The 20,731-nt window shown below is 35.2% G+C and overlaps 2 protein-coding genes across 3 annotated transcripts; both read left to right on the top strand.

Annotated features, from left to right (window-relative positions):
- The first annotated feature begins 563 nt into the window (after positions 1 to 563).
- Positions 564 to 5,608, top strand: TBL11 (TRICHOME BIREFRINGENCE-LIKE 11). 2 transcript variants are annotated; one of them, XM_088216122.1, is made up of 4 exons: positions 564 to 1,410; positions 2,636 to 3,025; positions 4,003 to 4,161; positions 4,580 to 4,740. In XM_088216122.1, the coding sequence occupies exons 1-4, from the start codon at positions 962 to 964 to the stop codon at positions 4,710 to 4,712; spliced, it is 1,131 nt and encodes a 376-aa protein (XP_088072248.1). In that variant the 5' UTR covers positions 564 to 961; the 3' UTR covers positions 4,713 to 4,740. The 2 variants fall into 2 exon arrangements, with proteins under 2 accessions (XP_088072248.1, XP_088072247.1); XM_088216121.1 differs by lacking the exon at positions 4,580 to 4,740 and adding an exon at positions 4,747 to 5,608 and having other exon boundaries at positions 573 to 1,410.
- Positions 5,609 to 8,230: 2,622 nt separating this feature from the next.
- LOC110812372 (uncharacterized) lies at positions 8,231 to 11,524 on the top strand. The gene is made up of 4 exons (XM_088216120.1): positions 8,231 to 8,870; positions 9,130 to 9,561; positions 10,216 to 10,821; positions 11,040 to 11,524. Exons 1-4 carry the CDS (start codon positions 8,421 to 8,423, stop codon positions 11,169 to 11,171), a joined length of 1,620 nt encoding a protein of 539 aa, XP_088072246.1. The 5' UTR covers positions 8,231 to 8,420; the 3' UTR covers positions 11,172 to 11,524.
- Positions 11,525 to 20,731: the final 9,207 nt, after the last annotated feature.

Raw genomic sequence — 20,731 nt, 5'->3', positions numbered from 1 at the left:
TGTATTAAAAGAAATACAAATATAACTGTCCCTATATTTTCCAAATATATTAAAAGAAATACATTATTCTAATAAATAATAATATTAAAAAACGTAATAAAACAAACAAAACAGAAAAAAATATATATATATATATATCCAAGAATCAAGATGTATTATCTCGTATATAATTATGTTAATTAATTAAAATTCATAAAAATGAAAAAGAAGAAAAATGTGGGGATTGCGATGTAGGGTAAATTGTGTTGGCGTGAAGGACGTGCGGCGGATGGGTCCCGTCTCGATGATGATTGGCAGGACTCTTCAAACCACACGCTCTAATATGATAGGAAGCACACGCCCCAATAGAAAGGAAGAAAAATCGGTGGTGGAGAGTCATGAGGGGATTATCCACGCGCTCAATGAAAAGCTTAGTTGGTCTCTTCCTATCCGTTATACTACGCACAAAAAGTTGACCAACCTGTCTTCTTACTCCCACGATTCCCAACCCTACACCTACACGTACTGAATCTCTCTCTCTCTCTCTCTCTCTCCTCCCCCCCCCCCCCCCCCACCCTATTCAAACTCTGATAATTATACTCTAAACTCTATCATATTATTCTACTCACCGCTTTCATCTGTCTAGAGTAACTCAAAAGCAAATAAAAAAAAAGTTTACAGATCCTCCATGAATGCTCGCTTGCTTACTTCGTTGCCACCCTTGTCTCTTTTTTCCAATTCTTTTATTTTTCATCACATAACGAAACTGATCTACCAAGCAAGGGACCTCTTTTTCAAGTAAAAGGAAAAACTGGGATTCAATTTTAATTCCCATTAGTGCTATTGTTCTTCAAGACTACACTTGTCTCTCACCCTTTTCCTTTTTCCTTCTCTCTCTCTCTCTGTCTCTCTCTTGGCCTCTTCCTTGTTCTCTCTGATTGGTTAGTTTTTTTTTTTTTTTTTCTGGGTTCTCTATGCTCCAATGTCATCTAAGAACGTTCCTCAGCAAGACCATGAGAGTATGGTCCTCTGTCAAGTTTTCAAGAGAGTCAAACGGTTGAGGCTCTTTTTTGAGCCTTCTTTGGGGGTGTTGGGGTTCTGCTTTGCTGCTGTGTGTGTCATTTGTTGCTTCCTTTACTTGGATTACAGGTCTGTGGCTAGCGACTACCGACTTCCTGGCCAGTCTGAGAGGTTTATGTGGCTGAAATTAAATGGGTCTGGCGATAATCGTAGGAGAGTTGAGTTTTTGGAAGATGAGGGAAGTGATTGTGATGTTTTTGATGGTGATTGGGTCTGGGATGACAAGTATCCTTTGTATCAATCCAAAGATTGCAGCTTTTTAGATGAGGGCTTTAGGTGTACTGAGAATGGAAGGCCTGATTTGTTCTACACCAAGTGGAGATGGCAACCCAAGCACTGCAACTTGCCTAGGTACTCAAAAGTTCCTAAATAACTTGCTCCTTTTTTGTAAAGAAAAATAAAAATTGCTTGCCTAGTGGTAAAGCGTGAGGAATTACAGAAATTATACATCTCAAGTTTCTGGGTTCCTTTTTTTCCCAAAAAATGAAATCTTTTTGTCTGATAAATGGTTTACAGTGAATCTCTTTTTGCTATTTTAATGGAATGGTTCAAATCTAGGAAGTTGTCTCTTAACCTTTTCGTCCATCTTCTTGAGCGAAACGGATGCTCCATGATTGTACTTGGTATATTTTCATTAAGTTTCTGTTGCCATCTTCATGGGTATGCTTATTGATTTTTTTTTCTTTTTTTTACTTTCCTCTGAAAATGTTCCGAGTTTGGTTGTAAATCATCTTCTACCATATATTCTGGCTAGTGGTTGAAAACAGTTAATTTTTCCACTGCTATATATATATATATATATCTTCTTCTTACCGCATTTTGTTTTGCAATAGTTCTTATGCTTGTTACTCTTTGTCTTTTGGCACTTTCCTTGAGTAGAAAGCCTCGCCCGTGAACTCTTGTTTGTACTTGCTGAAATGCTCAAATCATGAAAAAAATTACTTTTTCTTTTGGATTGTGAAATTGTTTTGCCCAATTTTTCTGTTTGGAAAGTAGATTAAAATCTGTATGCAAGTTTGCTTGGTAAAATTACAATTGACGGAATGTGGAAAAATACTATCACTCTCATTACACATGAGTTGGTTACGTACGAACATCAGATTTTCTTGCAACTTTGTTTTAGTAATCTCATTTACCTTCATCTTTTCTTTCTTTGGAATCATTTAATCTTGGATTCATTTTGTTATGTTCTAATTCAATCTCTTGTCAATTTTTAGTTCTTACTCTCATACTAATATACATATGTACAATATAGTTGAACATAATTTTTTATGATGGTTGAGTTTACAGTAACCCACTTGAATTCCCTGCTGGTTGGAATTCTGAATTCCCACCATCAGGAATTCAAACTGGGAGTGGTGAATCCTTGTGTTTTAATTTACAAATTAATGATAAATGTGAGACTTAGAACTAGGATTTGAACCTAGTGCAGCTTTTTTACTTCTATAGCATATTAATTAAGGTTTGAAGTAAGTTTTTCTTTTGCTGATCTTCAATTGATGCTTATAAATAACTTGTTTTATGTGTTTTTCAAGCATTTATCTTTAGTTTCCATTTCCTTGCACTTATGAAACAGATTTGATGCGAAACTAATGTTGGAGAAACTGCGGAACAAACGGCTGGTTTTTGTTGGTGATTCTATTGGAAGAAACCAATGGGAGTCTCTCCTTTGCATGGTTTCTTCTGCAGTTCCAGATAAGAATTCAATCTATGAAGTGAACGGTAGCCCAATCACCAAGCATAAAGGATTCTTGGTTTTCAAATTCAAAGACTATAATTGCACTGTGGAATACTACAGAGCTCCATTTCTTGTTCTGCAGAGCAGGCCTCCAGCTGGATCTCTGGAAAAGATCAAGACAACCCTTAAATTGGATAAGATGGACTGGAATTCAAATAGGTGGAAGGATGCAGATGTTTTGGTCTTCAACACAGGGCATTGGTGGAATTACGAGAAGACCATAAGAGGGTAAACTAATTTTTTAATTTCGATTCAAATTTCTTAATAAAGTGCTAGGCTCGTAATTCATGTTGTATATGCATTTGTTAGGATGGTTTTCAAAGTTATACAAATATTATAAAATTGAAAAACATTTGGCACGGGGCTCTTTATACAAGTGTCTCTTGAAGGACCTGTCAGGCAATTTCTCGAGTGACGAGGGATTTTGGCCTTGAACTGTCTTGGATGTTAGATACTGAAAGTTGCTTACCAAAAGCTGCATATGCATATTACATCTCTGTAGCCTAGTGAAAATTTACCTGTTCAATGGGATGGAGTATAAGGGTTTCACTTAATTGAATAAGTTACTCGGTGAGGATTAGAAACTGTAAATGAATTATCAACACGGGAATTATGAGTGTGAAAGACCCTTGTACTTGATGTGTGCTGACACCAACTTAAGGTAATATTTCTACATACAAAAGGTCAATTACATTACTTTAAAATATCTACTTTGTCTATCAACTCTTCTCCTCCTTTATCTAATTTGGGTGTGCCACAAATCGATGCTTACAATGGTGATCCATGCTCTCGTTTATTTTTCCTTTGGAATATTCTTCTGAATTATGTTTTCCTACTACGAGAGAAGGTAGGCTGCTCGCGAAGATGATCAAGAGTAGATGATTTTTGTTTTAAGGATTAGAAGGTCCGGTCTCATTAAGCTTTTAATGTAATTAAGCTATTTAGTCATCTTGAAACTTAGTGATGGTGCTTGAGTTGGTTATTGTAAAATTACTTATCAAGAAAGTTCTTCAAACAAAGAGAAAGGAAAAAGCAAAATGTGAACAAAATTACTTTTGATAGTTATTGATGTAATTTGAAAAGTATGTCAAGAAAATTACTTTCTCCCACGAATGTGTCAAAAAATTTCAGTCTCTAATAAGGGGAAAAACTAGTTATTAATTATAATTTACAATGCTCATACCTCAATGTCCTATGTATTGCAGGGGTTGTTACTTTCAAGAAGGGGCAGAAGTGAAAATGGAAATGGAGGTAGAACATGCATATAGGCGGTCCATTGAGACTGTGGTGGAATGGGTACAGAACAAGGTGAATTCAAGCAAGACGCAGGTCTTCTTCCGCACATTTGCCCCTGTACATTTCAGGTTTGTTTCAGTTTCAAACATTTTTTATCTTATAGATCTCTATATTTGATTGCCTTGTAAAATCTTTACCTCTTCCATCAGCATATATCAAAATATTCCAGAATGTAATGAGTTATTGGAACTCTAGGCTACCAGGTGGCAAAGTGCGAAAAATGGGACTTAGATGGAAGGTTAATTATGTCAAAGTGAGGTTGGCCTTTCTTGGAATATGAATTCAGTCTAAAACAAGTAGATTTTTATAGTTGGATTAGCTTTAAATAACTCATCTTACTTAAGAAATGCCTTTATTTGCGTGAATTGGCGGGGAATTTAAGATTAGATATTCGAAGTTGACTCTCCTATAGGAGAAGCTTCTTAGCATCAATTTGTCAGTGAAATTGTAGCTGATGAAAAATCTATGCTTGTTACTTGTGCTCAGGCGTTACATATTTGGTCAAGAAGTCATAGCCTGGACATTCATTAGAAACAAAAATGAGGCTCATTTTTCTCTGAGAGCAAGTATCAGTCATGTATTCATGTTTTTGTCCCTGCTAGCTGGGTTGTTAGTTTGAAGAGACTGAGAATTAACAACTCATGGATTTACAGGGGAGGAGATTGGAGAACAGGAGGAAGCTGTCACTTGGAAACACTGCCAGAGCTCGGAACATCATATGTGCCATCTGAAACGTGGGTCCAGTTCAAAATAGCCACCAATGTTTTATCAGCTTTTGCAAATATAACAGAGGTAATGAAATTCAAAGTACTGAATGTAACCCATATGACGGCGCAAAGGAAAGACGGGCATTCATCCTTGTATTATCTGGGTTCCAATTCAAGTCCTGCTCCTCTCCACCGGCAGGACTGCAGCCATTGGTGCCTTCCTGGAGTGCCGGACACATGGAATGAGCTTCTATACACGCTATTCTTAAAACGGGAAGGTATTCACACAGTTAACTCATCAGCGTATAGTGCAAAGCTTTGATTTCTGATGGAAATCGTAATATTTATTTGGCTTTGAAGATAACTTTTAAATGCACAGAAAGGATTAAGATATTCGAGAAAAGAGAATTTTGTAAAGTTAAAATTTTTCTTTAGTTCTACAGCAAGGATGAGAATTAGGTGTTAGATCTTGATGATGTTAGATTAGTTTGTTCATATGTTTGGCAGTGATTAATGATTTAAGGGAGGCCAATTTTTTGGGGAGATTGGTGTTGATGGTGGGCTTGGCTGCAGGGAATAAAAAGGACAATTACAGATCAATCCTAGACATGGGGGATCACAGGTGGGGGGGGGGGGGGGGGAGGTATTTTCCTTGGGGGGAAAATGTGTAATTAGCCTTTCCCTTCTCTCTCTCTCTCTCTCTCTCTCTCTCTCCATCCGCCTATCTATTTATGTATCTTTAATTTTAATTTTCATTTGATTTTTCAACTGTATAATGAATAGAATTAAACACCATTTTTACCAATTACTTTGGTTTTTTGGTTAATGATTGGTATAAATGAAATGACATTATAAATTTAACACAAAATAAGTAAAAAAATAATTTTGTTATTATGTTTGAGTAAAGATGACATTTATGTAATTCGTTTGCTTGGTAACATCAGCGAGCAGGTGTAGGATTACAAGCATTAAGAGGGTAATTTATTACGAGTATTTGTGGGAGGAGGGTGCATCATCATCATCATCATCTATGCATATTCATTGTATCAAATCAAATCTTACAGATCTTGAGAGATACGTTGTTTGATTTTGTTTTATGTTACCTTCATCAGATCATTATAATATTACATCATGTTTATGGTATTCAATAATTCTTTTTTTTTTTTTTTTTTTTTAACTAATCCACTTTTTTTGATTTTTATTTTTTTTTTGTATTGAATTTATTAGTTTGTTTCTTTTGGGCCAATAAAAAAATAATAATAATTATTATTTTTGTAATTTTACTTTATAAAAGATTTGTATTAAGTTTTATCCTCATTTTAGTTTTTTAAAAATATTGTATTGAAATATTGGAAGTACAATTAAACTTAAATTTTGAAAGGAAAAAATATGTTGCTAAGTGAAATATCTCATGACAATTGCTGTTACTAATAACATGACAAATATGTAATAATTCACCTCTAATACTTACTTAAATTGATGATTTGATATATAAATATGTAAGTTGATATGACGACATCAAAGATATAATAGATCAAGTTTCCAAAGTTAATAATTTTACTAATATGAACGCACGGTAGAAATAAAAAACTAGCTAATAAGTTCACAAAATATAAGATTTTGACAATAATTGATGTTGTTAACCATACCAGAGATGTCAGTAACAAATATATATATATAATTATTCTTAAAATAAGCTTATGAGTATAAATTGATTGTTTCCAAAATTAATTTTAAATTTAAACTAATACATCCAAATAATTAATTATTTACGAAATTAAATTCCACAATTAGTTAATACATACATGTAATAAGTCATTTTAAATTAATTTGATTTTACATATACATGCTTATACAAAAAATGTGAAAATTTAAAATAAAAATAATATTTAAAAATGAAAATAAAAAGGTATCTTATCGTTTTTAAAAATAATAACAAATATCTAACTTTTAAATGCTATATGTATATGTATGTGTGTGTGTGTGTGTATATATTAATTTTGATCAGAGACAAACACTTGATCCAAGTTAATGTTGCGTTGGGACTACATTTAAGATTAAGGAGCAAACCAACTAAAAATGCTGAAAAGTGTTGATGAGTTAAAGAAAAAGAAGAAAACAAGAAGATATAATTTTTTAGAGATCCGAAGGAAGAGTTTCAGAAAGAATATATATATATATAGAGAGAGAGAGAGAGAGACTTAGAGCTTAACTAGGAGTTTCAAAAAAACATTAGTAAATTTAAGGACAATTTGCTTCAAACCCTTGCTCTCACCACTACTTACTAAATGAATATCCTGAAATTCACAAGTAGAAAAGGAAAGTTAGAGACAAAGCAATAGAAATAATATATTCTCAGAGTACATTTGTTATTAGAATACCAATAATTCTAGCAAAACTACATATATAAATATATTTTTGATCGTTGAATAAAACACATAAAAATAATAATTTTTAAATCTCTCTCTTTGTAGTGATCACTTTCTATCAAGTTTATAATTTTTTATTTAACTCATTCTAAAAGAAAAAAAAAAGAGAAGAAGATTTAAAAGGTGAAGCCAAATACCATTTTTTTTTTTTTAAAAAAAAATTCTTCTCTCCACCTCCTTCAAGCTTCATGGCAAAATATCTATTTTTAAAGAATGAGTTTTGAAGTAATTTTCTCATCTTCTTTAAATAATATTTTTTATCAAATATGTGTTTTGAAAAAGAAACTCAATAGAGAAAATCTTATTTTGAACATAAAAAATATATTTTAAAGTTTGTTCTTTCATAATTATATATTATATTTTATAAAATAATATTTGAGGATTGGTTCTAAAAGAAAACAGCATGTGGGATGATGTCAAATGATAAAATTTATATGATTTTTTAAACTAAAATCTATATCTAAAGAATTTCTCAATAAGAAATATAAATCTACTATACTTGTGTGTACTCTTATTGTACTAAGAATATTATGATTTAATGTTGTATATGCTATATATCTTCATCATGATGTAACATTCAATATCTTTATTGTATGCCTCTACAAGTAGTTGCAGCATGTGAGATAATGGCCAACCCACATCACCCCCCCCCCCCCCCCCCCCCCGTGCTAAGATCAAACTAAAGTATAAGTTGTTTAAGCTATTATTATTTTCTGTTTTCGTTCTTTATTTTAGTAGTTAAAAATTTATAAAAGTCAAAATTAATTAGCTACCCTTTCTTATTGCCTATTATTTTTTGAAATTTATTTTTTAATCAAAAATTGTGTAATTTGGTATTTATTCTCATTCTGAATGAATTAGCGACAATTACTTAAGTTTATTTTTTACTGTTATAAAAATACTAATTAATAATTACTTGTTGATAAATCGATTTTGTTATATTGTTTCTTGATTAATTGGAGACTCTGTTCTGTACCAAGAAGGAAGGCGGCACAAACAATGACCACTCTAGTTAAGCCACGTGTCACGCCTGCAGCGTCTAGGGTTTATGCAGCGCTATGATTTGTATCCTCGTCCCATTCTGTCATAAGGATACTGATTCAGTATATCCTGCTAACAGGTGGTCTTCATCCTCAATCTCTCAACTGTAGTCTATTGACTCTCTTGAGGCTAATCCCTTGGACTCAAAATATGGGGAAGAAGAAATTCATCGACAAGAAAAAAGCTGCAACTTTCCAGTTACTCGCTCGCGACTCTTCCGATCCTAATTACAATGACTCATCTGGCAGCGACCGTATCTTTGTGCGAGTCGACAACGGTAACATCTCGGTGAACAGCTTTTTTAATGATGATGGCGATGATGGTAATGCAATATTCTCCGATGCGCCCGAAGATAATGATGGCGGAGATGACGATGATCGGGTTTTTGGAAATTCGACTGCGTTTAACGGGGGAATTGCTGGGCCCGGCAGTGGAACGGGTTTGCCGGAGCATGTGAGGAGAGAGATTTTGGAGTTAGGGTTTCCTGATGATGGTTATAATTATCTGATTCACTTAAGAGAGATTAAGAATACCGGTGGGGGTTCGGCTTTTTATCATAATCCTAAGGCCAGGCTTGATCAACTTCCTCATGATGTCAAGGTTGGTCTATTTCTTCTTTTTTCTTTTCTTTCCCTCTGTTCTTCTCTGCTATAATAGTTATCGGTTTGGTTGATTAGAAAGTGGAAGGAAAATCAAAACTAAAAGGGAAAAAGAGAAGAACAATTCTCAGCTTTCCATGTTATCAATTTTCATTCCTCTGAAAAGTACAGCATGTTAATAAATTCAATTATTCATTCTCATGCGCTGCTTCTGTGAACCATGTTTACCGTCAAATACTTTTGTTGTGCTTGTTTTTCAGGCATATGACGCCTCTAGATTGCAGATTTCTCATGTGAAAGGCGATTCTGATGAGAAATCTATTTATGGTGTAGCCTCCGGAGCCGTTAATGTGAGGGTGCAGAAAGCTGTTGATCCTGATGTGACTGCATTGCTTGATGATAGTGATTTATCCAGGTTTGGTTCTGATGTTGAGGACCTGGAAGAGGATTTTGTTGTTCAAGCAAATCTTCCGGAAGAAGGGGGGAAGGATTTAGATATAAGAAACAAGCTCACCTTGGTTGAGGAACTCGAGGCAACCAATGAAGTAGACTATCCTACTTTTAGTCGTCATGACAATGCCTTTCGCCTTGTTGATTTGGATGAAGAAAAGAAACAATCCACAAGTGCAGGAGATAATTTTGCTAGTGAGAAAACAAGAGTTCATCGTCTTTTGGATGAGCAATTTGATTTGGTGAGACTTTTGTCTGTATCATAACATTTCTCTTTCTTGTTTGATGTGTAGAAGGATCATTCAATTTTCATCATGAGCAGTCCATTCATCAAATTAGCTAGCAAAATATAAGAACATCATAATATGGTAATTTGCTGTCTTTGGGAATCATCAATTTCCTGATAATCAATTTTGACACGTGGACACACTGATCTTATTGACTGGAGCTTAGCAGGACAGTATTTTTTGTAGTTCTCTATGGTGGGGCGTGAAGTTATTGATTCGTGCCTGTATTAGAAACAGACTGCATAAAGGAATTAGTGTGTGCTAATGCTTGTCTGATTAGGTCTAGAATTTTGCGTTGTACTTGCAAGTTTATAACATTTTATCTCATTCTAAGTTCATCATGTATGCTATCACTTGCATCCAATGCCAGTTTAGGTATCCTTATTGTTATTTATTTATTTGTTTTAGCAAAAATTGTAGTGTCTCATCTTTGTTGAACCAAATTCCTTCTAAAATATGTATTGTTTGCATTTGATGAAAAGAAAACATATTCTATTGTCTGTTGAACTATAGAGTTGTTTTGTAGCTTTTCCTGGTGGGCCTATGACTTTTGAAATATACATTTTTTTGTGTGTATTTCTTTTGTAAACTTAGTACTCCGTGTTGTAGCTTGAACTTCAAGAATATGGCTGCACTAGTGATGATGACTATGATGATTACGTAGCTGAAGAAGAAGAAGACTCTCTTGCAATGAAGCTAAAAAATTCCCTTAATGACCATGCAGTGGATGATATTGAACTTGATGAAAAATATGTGGGTCCTGCAGATTTATTGCATAAAAATGAGAAAGCACAAGATAAAGAGTTACTAGAATCTGCTGCTGATGTCATTCGTCGTTGTGTGGAATATGCTGAGAAGTATGAGAATGAAAATGAAGATGAAGAAGTGGTTGTTGTTCAGGAAAGCAGTGATGAGTCAGAACAATGGGATTGTGAGACCATTGTTTCTACATATTCAAATCTTGACAATCGTCCTGGAAAAATTGAAGCTCCAGGAATAGCCATGAAAAAGAAGCTGGCAGAAACTGTCTCTGGATCCTTGCATTCCAGCAGCAATGTAATATCTCTTAGAGGAAAAGAGAAGCTTCCAATAGACTTTTTGCCTCCTAGAAAGACTGACAAAAAAGAAATAAAGGACGTGTGCAGCTTGAAAATTGAACCGCTGAAGAGGAAGCCACGTGGGCAGGAGTCAAAAGATGAGAAGAGAGAGCGAAAGGTATTACTGCTTCTGGCTCTTTTATGAGCTTTTGTGTGTGTTTGTTTGTGTGTAAGAGCGAGTGCCAGTAACTGATAATTCAGTGCCTATTTCTGTATAACTTCTTTTTCTGGAAGATTGCCCGTAAGTGCACTGCATGTTTCAAAATACACTGGCTTTTAATTTTTTGATACTTCAATTGTTGATACACCACACAATATGATTTTGATTGGATGCAGGCTGCCGTAAGGGAGAAACGGCGTGAGGCACTACGAATTAAAAAAGAAACAAGTGAGCTGTATAAGGAAACAGCACGACATGCTCAGAGAGTTGCTGCTATATCCGGGCCTTCATCTATTCATCTAATGTAACTAGGCCAGTTGTGAATGATTCTTCCTGTTAAAGCTAAATACTGAAATAAGTTTTATTAAAGTTAATGTTGAAATAAGTTTTTTGCGTGAAATTTGATGTGGGTAAGAAATAAGTAGTAGAGAAGACAGGCAGTTCTCTGATTTTTTGATTGAAACTCTTGCCTTGATCATCTTAGTAAGAACATATCGTCTGGTATTGAGGAGAGCCCAATATGAAATAAACATAATCCTCATTTTGATGGGATCAAAACATTTGACCCATTCAACTTCTTGTCACAATTTGGTACTTTTTGGATCTTCCTTAACAGTTGCTCTTGGTTTACTAGTAATAAAGATTCATTTGATTTAGTTAAGCTTTTTCTTTCCTTTTCTCCCAGGTAAAATGTGATGCTTGATTGAGAAAAACTGCATGGTCCTCGAGTTGGATGTTTTTGTTGTTGCCAACAACATTAAATATCTAAACTGAAGTTATGTATTGTGTGCATGAGCAGAAAAGCGCCTTGCTTCACTCTTCATTGGCCCCCTCGGATATATTTTTACCTACTAAGGAAAAATGTTTTTTTTATTTATTAGGGAAGTGGATTAGTAGAAGGATGATCAGTTCAGCAAATGATTAGTTCTCCATGTGCAAATGTCACTCTTCATTCCAATAAACAATTTTGGTTTTTTTGTTTCCTAATTGCACTCGTGGAAAGATTGATTCTCCATTCCATATATATATATATACGTATATGTATATACATATCTATATGTCTTGACCTCAGAAGACCTACTTAAAGCTACATGAGTTTGATTCTGAGCTGAGATTTGGACCCAAACAATCTCGGTGTACAGTTAATCCCAAGCATTGTTGTGGACGGTTGGAGAATCCTGTAGGGGGCCTCTTCTCACTCATATTTCAGTATTATGTTCTCCATGACAAATTTGGCATTTTATTGGACATTTACCATGCTATAACAATGAAAGAAGATGCAAGAAAAAGACATTAAAATAGCATGGAAGAACATGATTGAGCTGATAGGAAAAAAGAACACTGGTAACTGTATGTTTAGAATTGTTTATTGTACTTGAGATAAAGAAAGAGGGTGAATAGATAGTAAAAAAGGTGAGTTTAGGATGTGTGAGGAACTGGAGCAGCATAGCCTCTGCCAGAGGTGGGTCTCTGAATTCGATATGCCGTAATCAGCCTGGAGTGGTGGTTGAGGCTGGTCTTCTTGCTAGCCCTTACCCTTGAATGCTTGTGGTGGTGGTGGTCCTGTGAGTGATTCCTTAGTTGCAGTAAAGGGTGCCATCCATATAATAATGAACATTGTCACACACAAAATGTGCACAATATGTAATATTCTGTTTCGAAATTTGGTCTAGAATTATTTTTTAAAATTTTAAAAATATATAAAAATATAATTTTAAAATTTATAAATTTTTATTTAATATAAAATTAGAAAAAAAATAAGTTGAAAATGAAATTGGAAATAATTTTGAAAAAAAAAGTGAAAATTTGAGTTCGTATGGTATTTTTAAAAGAAAAATTTAAAATTGGAGGTCAAAATGCAATTAAAGAAAATTACACTGCGTATGACTGTTCAGTCAACAGTCTCGACGAATTGGAGCGTGCTACGTGGTAAGGCACGCTGACTCGGTGCCATGCGGGAGGCCACGCTGGCAATTCGTGTGCCTGCGATCGGATGGTCCAGATGCATTCCCGCGCGCGTGGATGATCCAGATTCGTTTCCTCCTCAGGGCAATCGGACGGTCGCGATTAAACGCGATGAACGATTCAAATTTATTTCTTCTTTAAACGCGATCGGACGGTCGAGATCAAACGTGATAAACGACTTAAATTTAAGAGAGACGGGTATAAATATCTTGTATTACACTAAACCCAAACCCTAGCCTCCAGCTCCCCGCTGGAAAAGAAAAATCAGTCACCGGAGAAAGGAGCTAACCGCCGCTCGTCGTAGCGCCGGAGCTACCTCTGACCACCAAAAAAGATAAAAATTCTCTTATCCGCTCGAAATTTCATTTCGAACACCCCCATGGCCAAATCGGAGTAAAAGGAACAACGGATGAGCTGAAAACCGCGGGTAAAGTTCGGCGGCGCCGCTGCGGACAAAGTTAAAAATCGCATCCGATGAGTCCCTTTCCGTTTTTCATTTCGTGCGATTTTTCTATCATTATTTTCACCATTATATTTTCTATAGGTTGACCGAAGAAAAATGCTCAGCTGCGAAGGTGAGCCAGCGGAGCCGTTACAGCAGAAAATTTCGTCACCGATAAGTTTGTTTTTCGATTTTTTTTTTGGCCAACCGAGACCCCTTAACGTGTTTTCTTGCATGGATGAGTATAAAACCAATTGGAACCAGCCAAAATTGACCGAAAATGATCAGTCCGTGGCAAATCGCCGCCGCGAGCGGCGGTGCCACTGTGCCATAATTCTGAAATTGGCTGAAAAAGATTTTTAACATTGATTTTGGATTTTTTGGAGTATTTTTAGATACGTGAAGCGTGTTTTAATCTTCACAGAAAAATTTAGAAAATTCGAGGACTGCCAGTAGGTGCAACTGAATGTTCGGTGTTTCGGATACGGATTCGAGTAAGAATCCCTCACCTTATTCTCTGTTATGGAATTGAAGTTTAATTATCAATAATATGGTATTTTGCGTAATTTAAAAATTTCAAGAATTAATTACAGGTTACTAATGGAGACAAAATCGGTTATTTATTATTGTTTATCCTGTTTAACCGATTGTTTGACTTTACACCTTTAAATGCATAATAATATACTAAAATTAGTAAAATGATTCAGTTGTGTTTCCTTAATGCATGTATTGTTTGTCTTGCATTGATTTACGGTTAAATTGTAAAACTAAAAATTAAATGCAAACAGAAAATTGATTGGTTAAGTGAATGAATAAATGGTAGCTTTACTGGATATCCTGTGAGATGGTGGATGGACCGGGTACATAGGGAACCCTACCGTGAACGTCGCCTCATACCGAACGGGGTATGGGGACGGCCCGTTTCACTCTCATACCAGACGAGGTATCGAGATTTGGTATTTTTGGCGCTCATATCGGATGGGGTATGAGGACGGTTCATTTCACTCTCATACTGGACGAGGTATTGAGAGATGATATTTTTGACGTTTATACCGGAAGGGGTATGGGGACAGTCGGTTATTTGACAAGGTTGGATATTGGTTCAGGCGTAGTGGGACATCCCTATGGACCTCCATGGATATCAATAGACAAATAAAAAAGAAAAATTGTTATTCTTGCTTACTTGAATATGAGATTATGATGTTGTTGAACTATTATCTCTATTGGTCAGTTTTAAAATTTCGCAACGGTAAATATGTAATTAATGATTTTATTTATGATAAATAAATTTACTTAAATTAAAAACTCAATTGGTTGTTTTTATGATTTTTTACCAACCTTCATTTTATGTATCGATGAGTAATGTGATATTCTTACTCGGTTAGTATAACTCACCTCTTAATAAACTATTTCAGATAAAAAGGATCAAGAGCTAGATCCCGATCAACAAGAGGGTTGTGAATAGTTCACCACCCGAACTCTTTTAAAAGCTAATGAAGGTCGTCATAGGATGCTCAACTGTCTATTTTTCGTTTATTTCTTTAATTTTCGTTTGTTTTTTTAGAAGGAACATTCCTGTAACCCCATTGGGTATTTAAAACTATTGCGTAAGGAATATAAACCCTAACTTTATTATTCCGCTTCCGTATTCAATTTATGATTTTATTTCCTTTTAAGTTCCGGGCTGCTATAAAATATGTCTCTTACTTAGGTTTGCCATGCTTCTCCTATGGGAACCGACTGGCTTCTGTGTTTTATTTATTCAGTTCCCTTGTATTATATCCTTGTTTTTTCACACGCAATGAAATGAAGGAACACCGTTTTTGCATGTGTTCCTGTAAACATTTGATTTATGTATATGGGCATCAGGAGGCAGAAGCAACATCTTTATCTTGTTCTAATCAGACGCTTGTTAAAGAAATAAAATGGAAAAGCTTGAGAGGCTTTAGGAGGGGAGAAGGAAAGAATGTGAGTAATTTTGATCTTCATGGTAAATTGTTTGTTTTTTTCACTAGTAGTTTTTTTAAAAACTTCTCAATGGTTTTGTCAGATTACAAAAATCACTTGATTTTTGAATTAAACAAAATCTAGCATATCTTACATATTCTTATAAACTTTGTTCATCTTTATTTTATAAAAAAAATTGGTAAAAAATTTAGCTAAAATGTGAGAATTATATAATTGTTAACACAAAGTATAACAAAAAAATTAGTAGTATATAACCCGCCAATAAATAAATAAAATTCCATTTTGTTTTGGCATCCAGAGGTACTGTTTAGATGCCTAAATGAGAGCTTCCTTTCCGTCTGGACTTCCTTAAATATGAAAAATTTTCCTTCTCTTTTAAATCTTGGATGGACTGTGTGCTTCCTTGAAAATTATGTTTTAGGCGCTCTACAAGTAGTCTTTTTAACATTTAGAAGTGTTTAATTAATCATTTTTTAGAGACTTAAAGAGGGAACCTTTTCATTGCCATGTGATTTTAATGAATTCGTTCAACTTTTTTTTTTTTTTTTTCCGGTGAGGAACTTCTTTCATGAATTGGCATTCTTATAAGTTAGGTATTTTTTTTTTGTTTCTTAGGATTGTATCATGAGCTTTATTTTTTTTTGCTTTTGTCTTTTGTTTTAGTTCGAAAACCCGTAAACCAAAACTAATTAATCTTATGTCACGGATAGGTGTCTCACACCTTACCATCCGGTATCTTTTGAACATATAACATTTTATTTAGACTAATACATATTTTAATATCTGATATCTATTTAAAAATAAATTAATAGCGACTTCCATCAAATGCTTGAAACATTTACTTTTTAGAGTTTTACCCATGTTTTACAATTTGATACCTTAGTGACTCCACTAGAAACATTAAGGAAAAATTTCTTTTATCATGCTTCATTACATTAATGTTATTGTCTTAATATTTCTTTTTCATTTGCATGATATTACAAACCCCAAAACTAGGACTTTAATTTTTTTTGCTCTATTAAGATTATGAGACTTAATTAGATCTGAATAGAGAATTTTTTGTCATCTACACATGAATATCCTACTTTGAGGATAAGTAGGATCCATATGTAACTAGAATATGGAAATTTATGCCTAGAATATGTTCTTAAAATATTCTTCAGGAAACCTTAAACCTTGGCTTTGTTGCATGCATCATCATCTAATGAGCACGTTTATGTTCATAAATAAACTTGTTTCTATTCTTTATTTAAACTTAATCTTACTTTTTGCAACTTTACGATTAAGAAAGAACTATAACAGTTCCAAAAAATGATTCTTATTTTGTATTTTTAAAATCAAAATTTTTGAAAAAAAATTGTAAAAATTTCATAAAATTGTTAAGTAGTAGCCTTGACGATGGAGAATTTAGAATATTTTAAGTACTTCCTTTACAGGATTATGGTACCAAATAATGAGTTTTAGTGATTAAGTTCTAGATCCTTAAAAAAATCACCAATTGTTATGGTCAAAGCAGGAGAGACAAATATAGAATTGGAACATGATTTACATTCTGCCATATTTCTTTTGGTTAATAGATCCTGTAGGTACTTTGTTGGGAACAACTGGAGCTCATTTTTTCGACCATGTTACTTCTAAACTAAACTTTATTTCAACCTACGAAAAGATTTAACAATAAACACAGATTGGAGGAACTTAATTAACTCAGTAATAGTATATGAGGCAGTACCTGTAAAAAGTATGTCATCAATGTAAATAAATGCAAATGAGAGTTACGTTTTAGAGTGATACATTAAAAAAGATATTTCAGGTTTAAACTTAGAGAAACCTTTAGATTAAAAAATGTAAGCTTCTAAAACTAGTCTCAAAGAGCCTATTTTAAAACACAGAGTTCCTTTTTTAGTTTATACATATGAAAGAAGTGTTGGGATCTTTTTAGATGAAGAAAATTTAAATTTTCATTTACTTTACTTTCTCTCAAAATTAATAACTTAAAGTGATTTTAAATAGACTTACATTAAATTTAAATTTTTTAAAAATAATCTATCATCATTTAAGAGATAAATATAAATCAAATTTCTTAAAAAATAAACTCTCACTAATAATATAATTTTTTTAAAAATAAATATGTTTTAAATCTAATTAAAGATAAATTTTATTTGAATTCAAACTAATAAATAAAAATAAATTATAATTTCTACATTTATCTTTTAGAAAAAAACTCATCATTGATGAAGCCTTGTGGTTGATACATATAGATAGTCTCTTGAAGATCATCATGTAGGAAAACATTAAAAATACTAATCTAATGCATCTCTCATTTTAGAGTTTTCTATAGTTAAGAAAAGTTTGATTGTGTTAATTTTAATCATAGGCTTGAAAGTTTCTATGTAGTATAAGCTTTTTTTGTTGTTGTCTCCTTTAGTCATAATTTCAAACATGTTCAAATAATCATCATAATTCTTTTTAATTTGTAAACCCACTTATTACCAACAAAATTATTGTGGAGGACAAGGGACAAGATCCCACGTCTAGTTTATCAATGCATTAAAATCTTGACACATGGCATTCCTCCAATTTGAGTAGGACCTGACTTTTGAATAGGTAGAATGTAGCGCCTGGACCGGGAAGAAAGAAAGAAAAAAAAAAAAAGCCACGTCGGCAGCCACGTTAGCAGGCCCGGTCAGCAGTCCCGGCCAACCGAGACCTGCCACGTGGCAAAACCACGTCGTTCCAAAAAGGGCCACGTTGGCGATTCGCGTGGGCGCGATCGGACGGCCCAGATCAAGCGTGCGATCGGACGGCCCAGATTTAAACGCACGGACGACCCAGATTTAATCAAAAACGGACGGCCCAGATTAAAACAAAATGGACGGCTGAGATCAAAAGGCAAGGGGTTATAAATAGAACCCCCACACCAGACCACAAACCCTAGCCGCCTGCCGCTCGCCGGAGAAGACGAACCAGAAGCCGGCCGCCGCCACCCGCCGCCGCACCGGAGGAACTTCCGACCGCCGATCGAGGTAAATTTCGTACCCCCGACTCGTTTTTCCACGCTGATTCCTCCTGTGGCCAAATCGGAGCCAAAATCTCGGCCAAACGGCCGGAATGCACGGCCGAAGCCCAGCGGCGTCGCCGCGCCCTTCTCGGTTTTTGCCTCCGATGAGGCCCTTCCCGGCCTTCGTTTGATGCAATTTTTATATCACCGTGATCACCACTCTTTTCTCTACAGGTTGACCGGAGCCGAATCACCAAAACACGAACCTCGCCGGAGAGCCGTCGTACCCGAGAGCGCCGCCGCCGGTAAGCTCTGTTTTTCCGAGATTTTTTGGCCCCCCGAGGGCCCTAGGGTTGTTTTCTCGCAGGGACCGATGCGAGTGTGGCCGAATTCGGCCAAAAATGGCCGAAAACAGCCAACCCGATGCGAATCGCCGCCGCCAGCGGCGGGAGCCGCCGTGCCGGAGTTGCGATTTGGGCCGAAAGGGGCCCTGAGCCTAATTTGGGATTTTTTTGGAACACGTGCAGGTACCAGTAGTGCGTTTCAGTTCCCCGAGGAAAATTCAGAGAAAATTAGGGACAGCCTGCAAGCGCACTGTGAAGCCGTGTTCGGACCCCGAAACGAGTAAGGACCCCTCACTCTATTTCCTATCACGGTTTTAAAGTCTAATAAATGATAAAACAGTATTTCATGAATCAACGAATGTGTGAAATTGCTTAAGGTCGCTAATGAAGCCCGAGTCTAGTGTGTTTGTCGGTTAACTGTTATTTGACCTGTTTTACAGTTTTGAATACAGCATGAGGTTCGATGTTTTCATTTTATAGTTTCGTGTGCATATTTTACTGTTTTATTGATTATTGATTATGGATTGTCTGTTTGGCATAAATTATCGTTTTGCTTGTTTGTATGTGATTGATAATGCTGACTGAGGGAAAAGGAGAATGAAAGATTATGTGAATGGAAATTGTATAATGTGTTCAGCTCGACTAGATATCCTGGGAGATGGTGGACGGACCGGGTCCGTAAGGAACCCTACCGGGATTGTGGTCTCCCATACCGGACGGGGTATAGAGATCTTGTGTGTTTTGGCGCCCATACCGGACGGGGTATGGGGACGGCCCGTTTCACCCTCATACCGGACGGGGTATTGAGGTTTATGGTTTTGGTGCCCATACAGGACGGGGTATGGGGACGGCCCTGGAATCCGATGACAAATGTTAAAGGTTAACGGGTAGCGGGACCCCTATGGACCCCCACGGATACTAGTAGGCTGGTAAATAAGGAAAAGAAATGTTGTATAATGATTGAATTACAAAAGGCGTGATAAGTATTATGTTTTACAGTTTATATGATTCCATGATTATGATAATGTTATTGCTTTCGTATATTGTTTTATAAATTCCACCAAGGTAAGTGGATGGTAAAGGTTTTATTATTAATAAAAGGATTTGTCGTAAATCATGCTCCATTGGTCTTTTGTGTTTTCTACCCACATTTACCTCCGTGACGGTGAGATATCGTGATGTCTTTACTGGGCTAGTGTAGCTCATTCCTTATTTAATCATTTCAGATCAAGAGGACATCGTTCCCGAGCCGGTTCCGCAGGAGGACGACGAAGGGGACGCCTAAGGACTCCATAGTCACATTCGTAGTTTTTACTTTCAAGTTTCCCCTTTAGGTAGTTTAATATTTTATATTTTGCGAGCACGTTTCGGTTTCAGTGTAAGGGATGTTATTCAAATTTTGACTTCGCTTCTGCATTTGATATTTATAATATAAATTCCATTATGAATTTCCAGGGCTGCTACATAGAAAGCTTATGGCAAATTGTTTGTTAAATGTTCTTATCGTTTGGCCATTATACATGCTCTCAATATTTATCTTGTGAATATGATTGGGGGTGAATCAGATGAGGATTCGGGAGAGGAATTGTAGTCACTAAGGTCAATAACTAGTTTGGAATACAAACATACAAGGATTACTCAAAATGGGTTCCTAGATCGCTCGGAGCAAGGGATACAGGAATATGGTCTATAAAAAGGTCTGTGATAATGGTACAAGAGGTGAGGTTTGAGTTAGATGGCAATACTTAGAGACCCATGTTTCACTGCTGATGAACGATGCCTTATGTTAGTAAGCTCTATCTATGATACAAAATATTCTGTCATCTTAAAAAAATACTATATTATGAATGTAGAAAAAAGAAATGATGACTCATTAAAATATACATAATGTATAAAATATTATATGTTGGTCGTACAAACAACACATGTTAAAATTGTCAATAGTATAAACAAAACATGTTCAATAATGAAAAAATTTTAAATTGGGCTTAAAAAAACTATGATATTTTCTTCAAAAAAGAATTCTAAAATCCGAAAATACTAACTTTTTATTCCACTCTAACTTCTGATGTATCTTATTTTTGTTCTTTCTTTCTACACCTTGATCACTTCTCAATTCTCCTATCCGTGCATAAGGCCGAAAAGATCTCA

This window comes from Carica papaya, chromosome 3 (genome assembly GCF_054855325.1).
Source record: "Carica papaya isolate Zhongbai chromosome 3, ASM5485532v1, whole genome shotgun sequence".
NCBI lineage: Eukaryota > Viridiplantae > Streptophyta > Magnoliopsida > Brassicales > Caricaceae > Carica > Carica papaya.
Note: the sequence above shows the minus strand (reverse complement) of the source record. Positions and strands in the feature narration are given on the sequence as shown.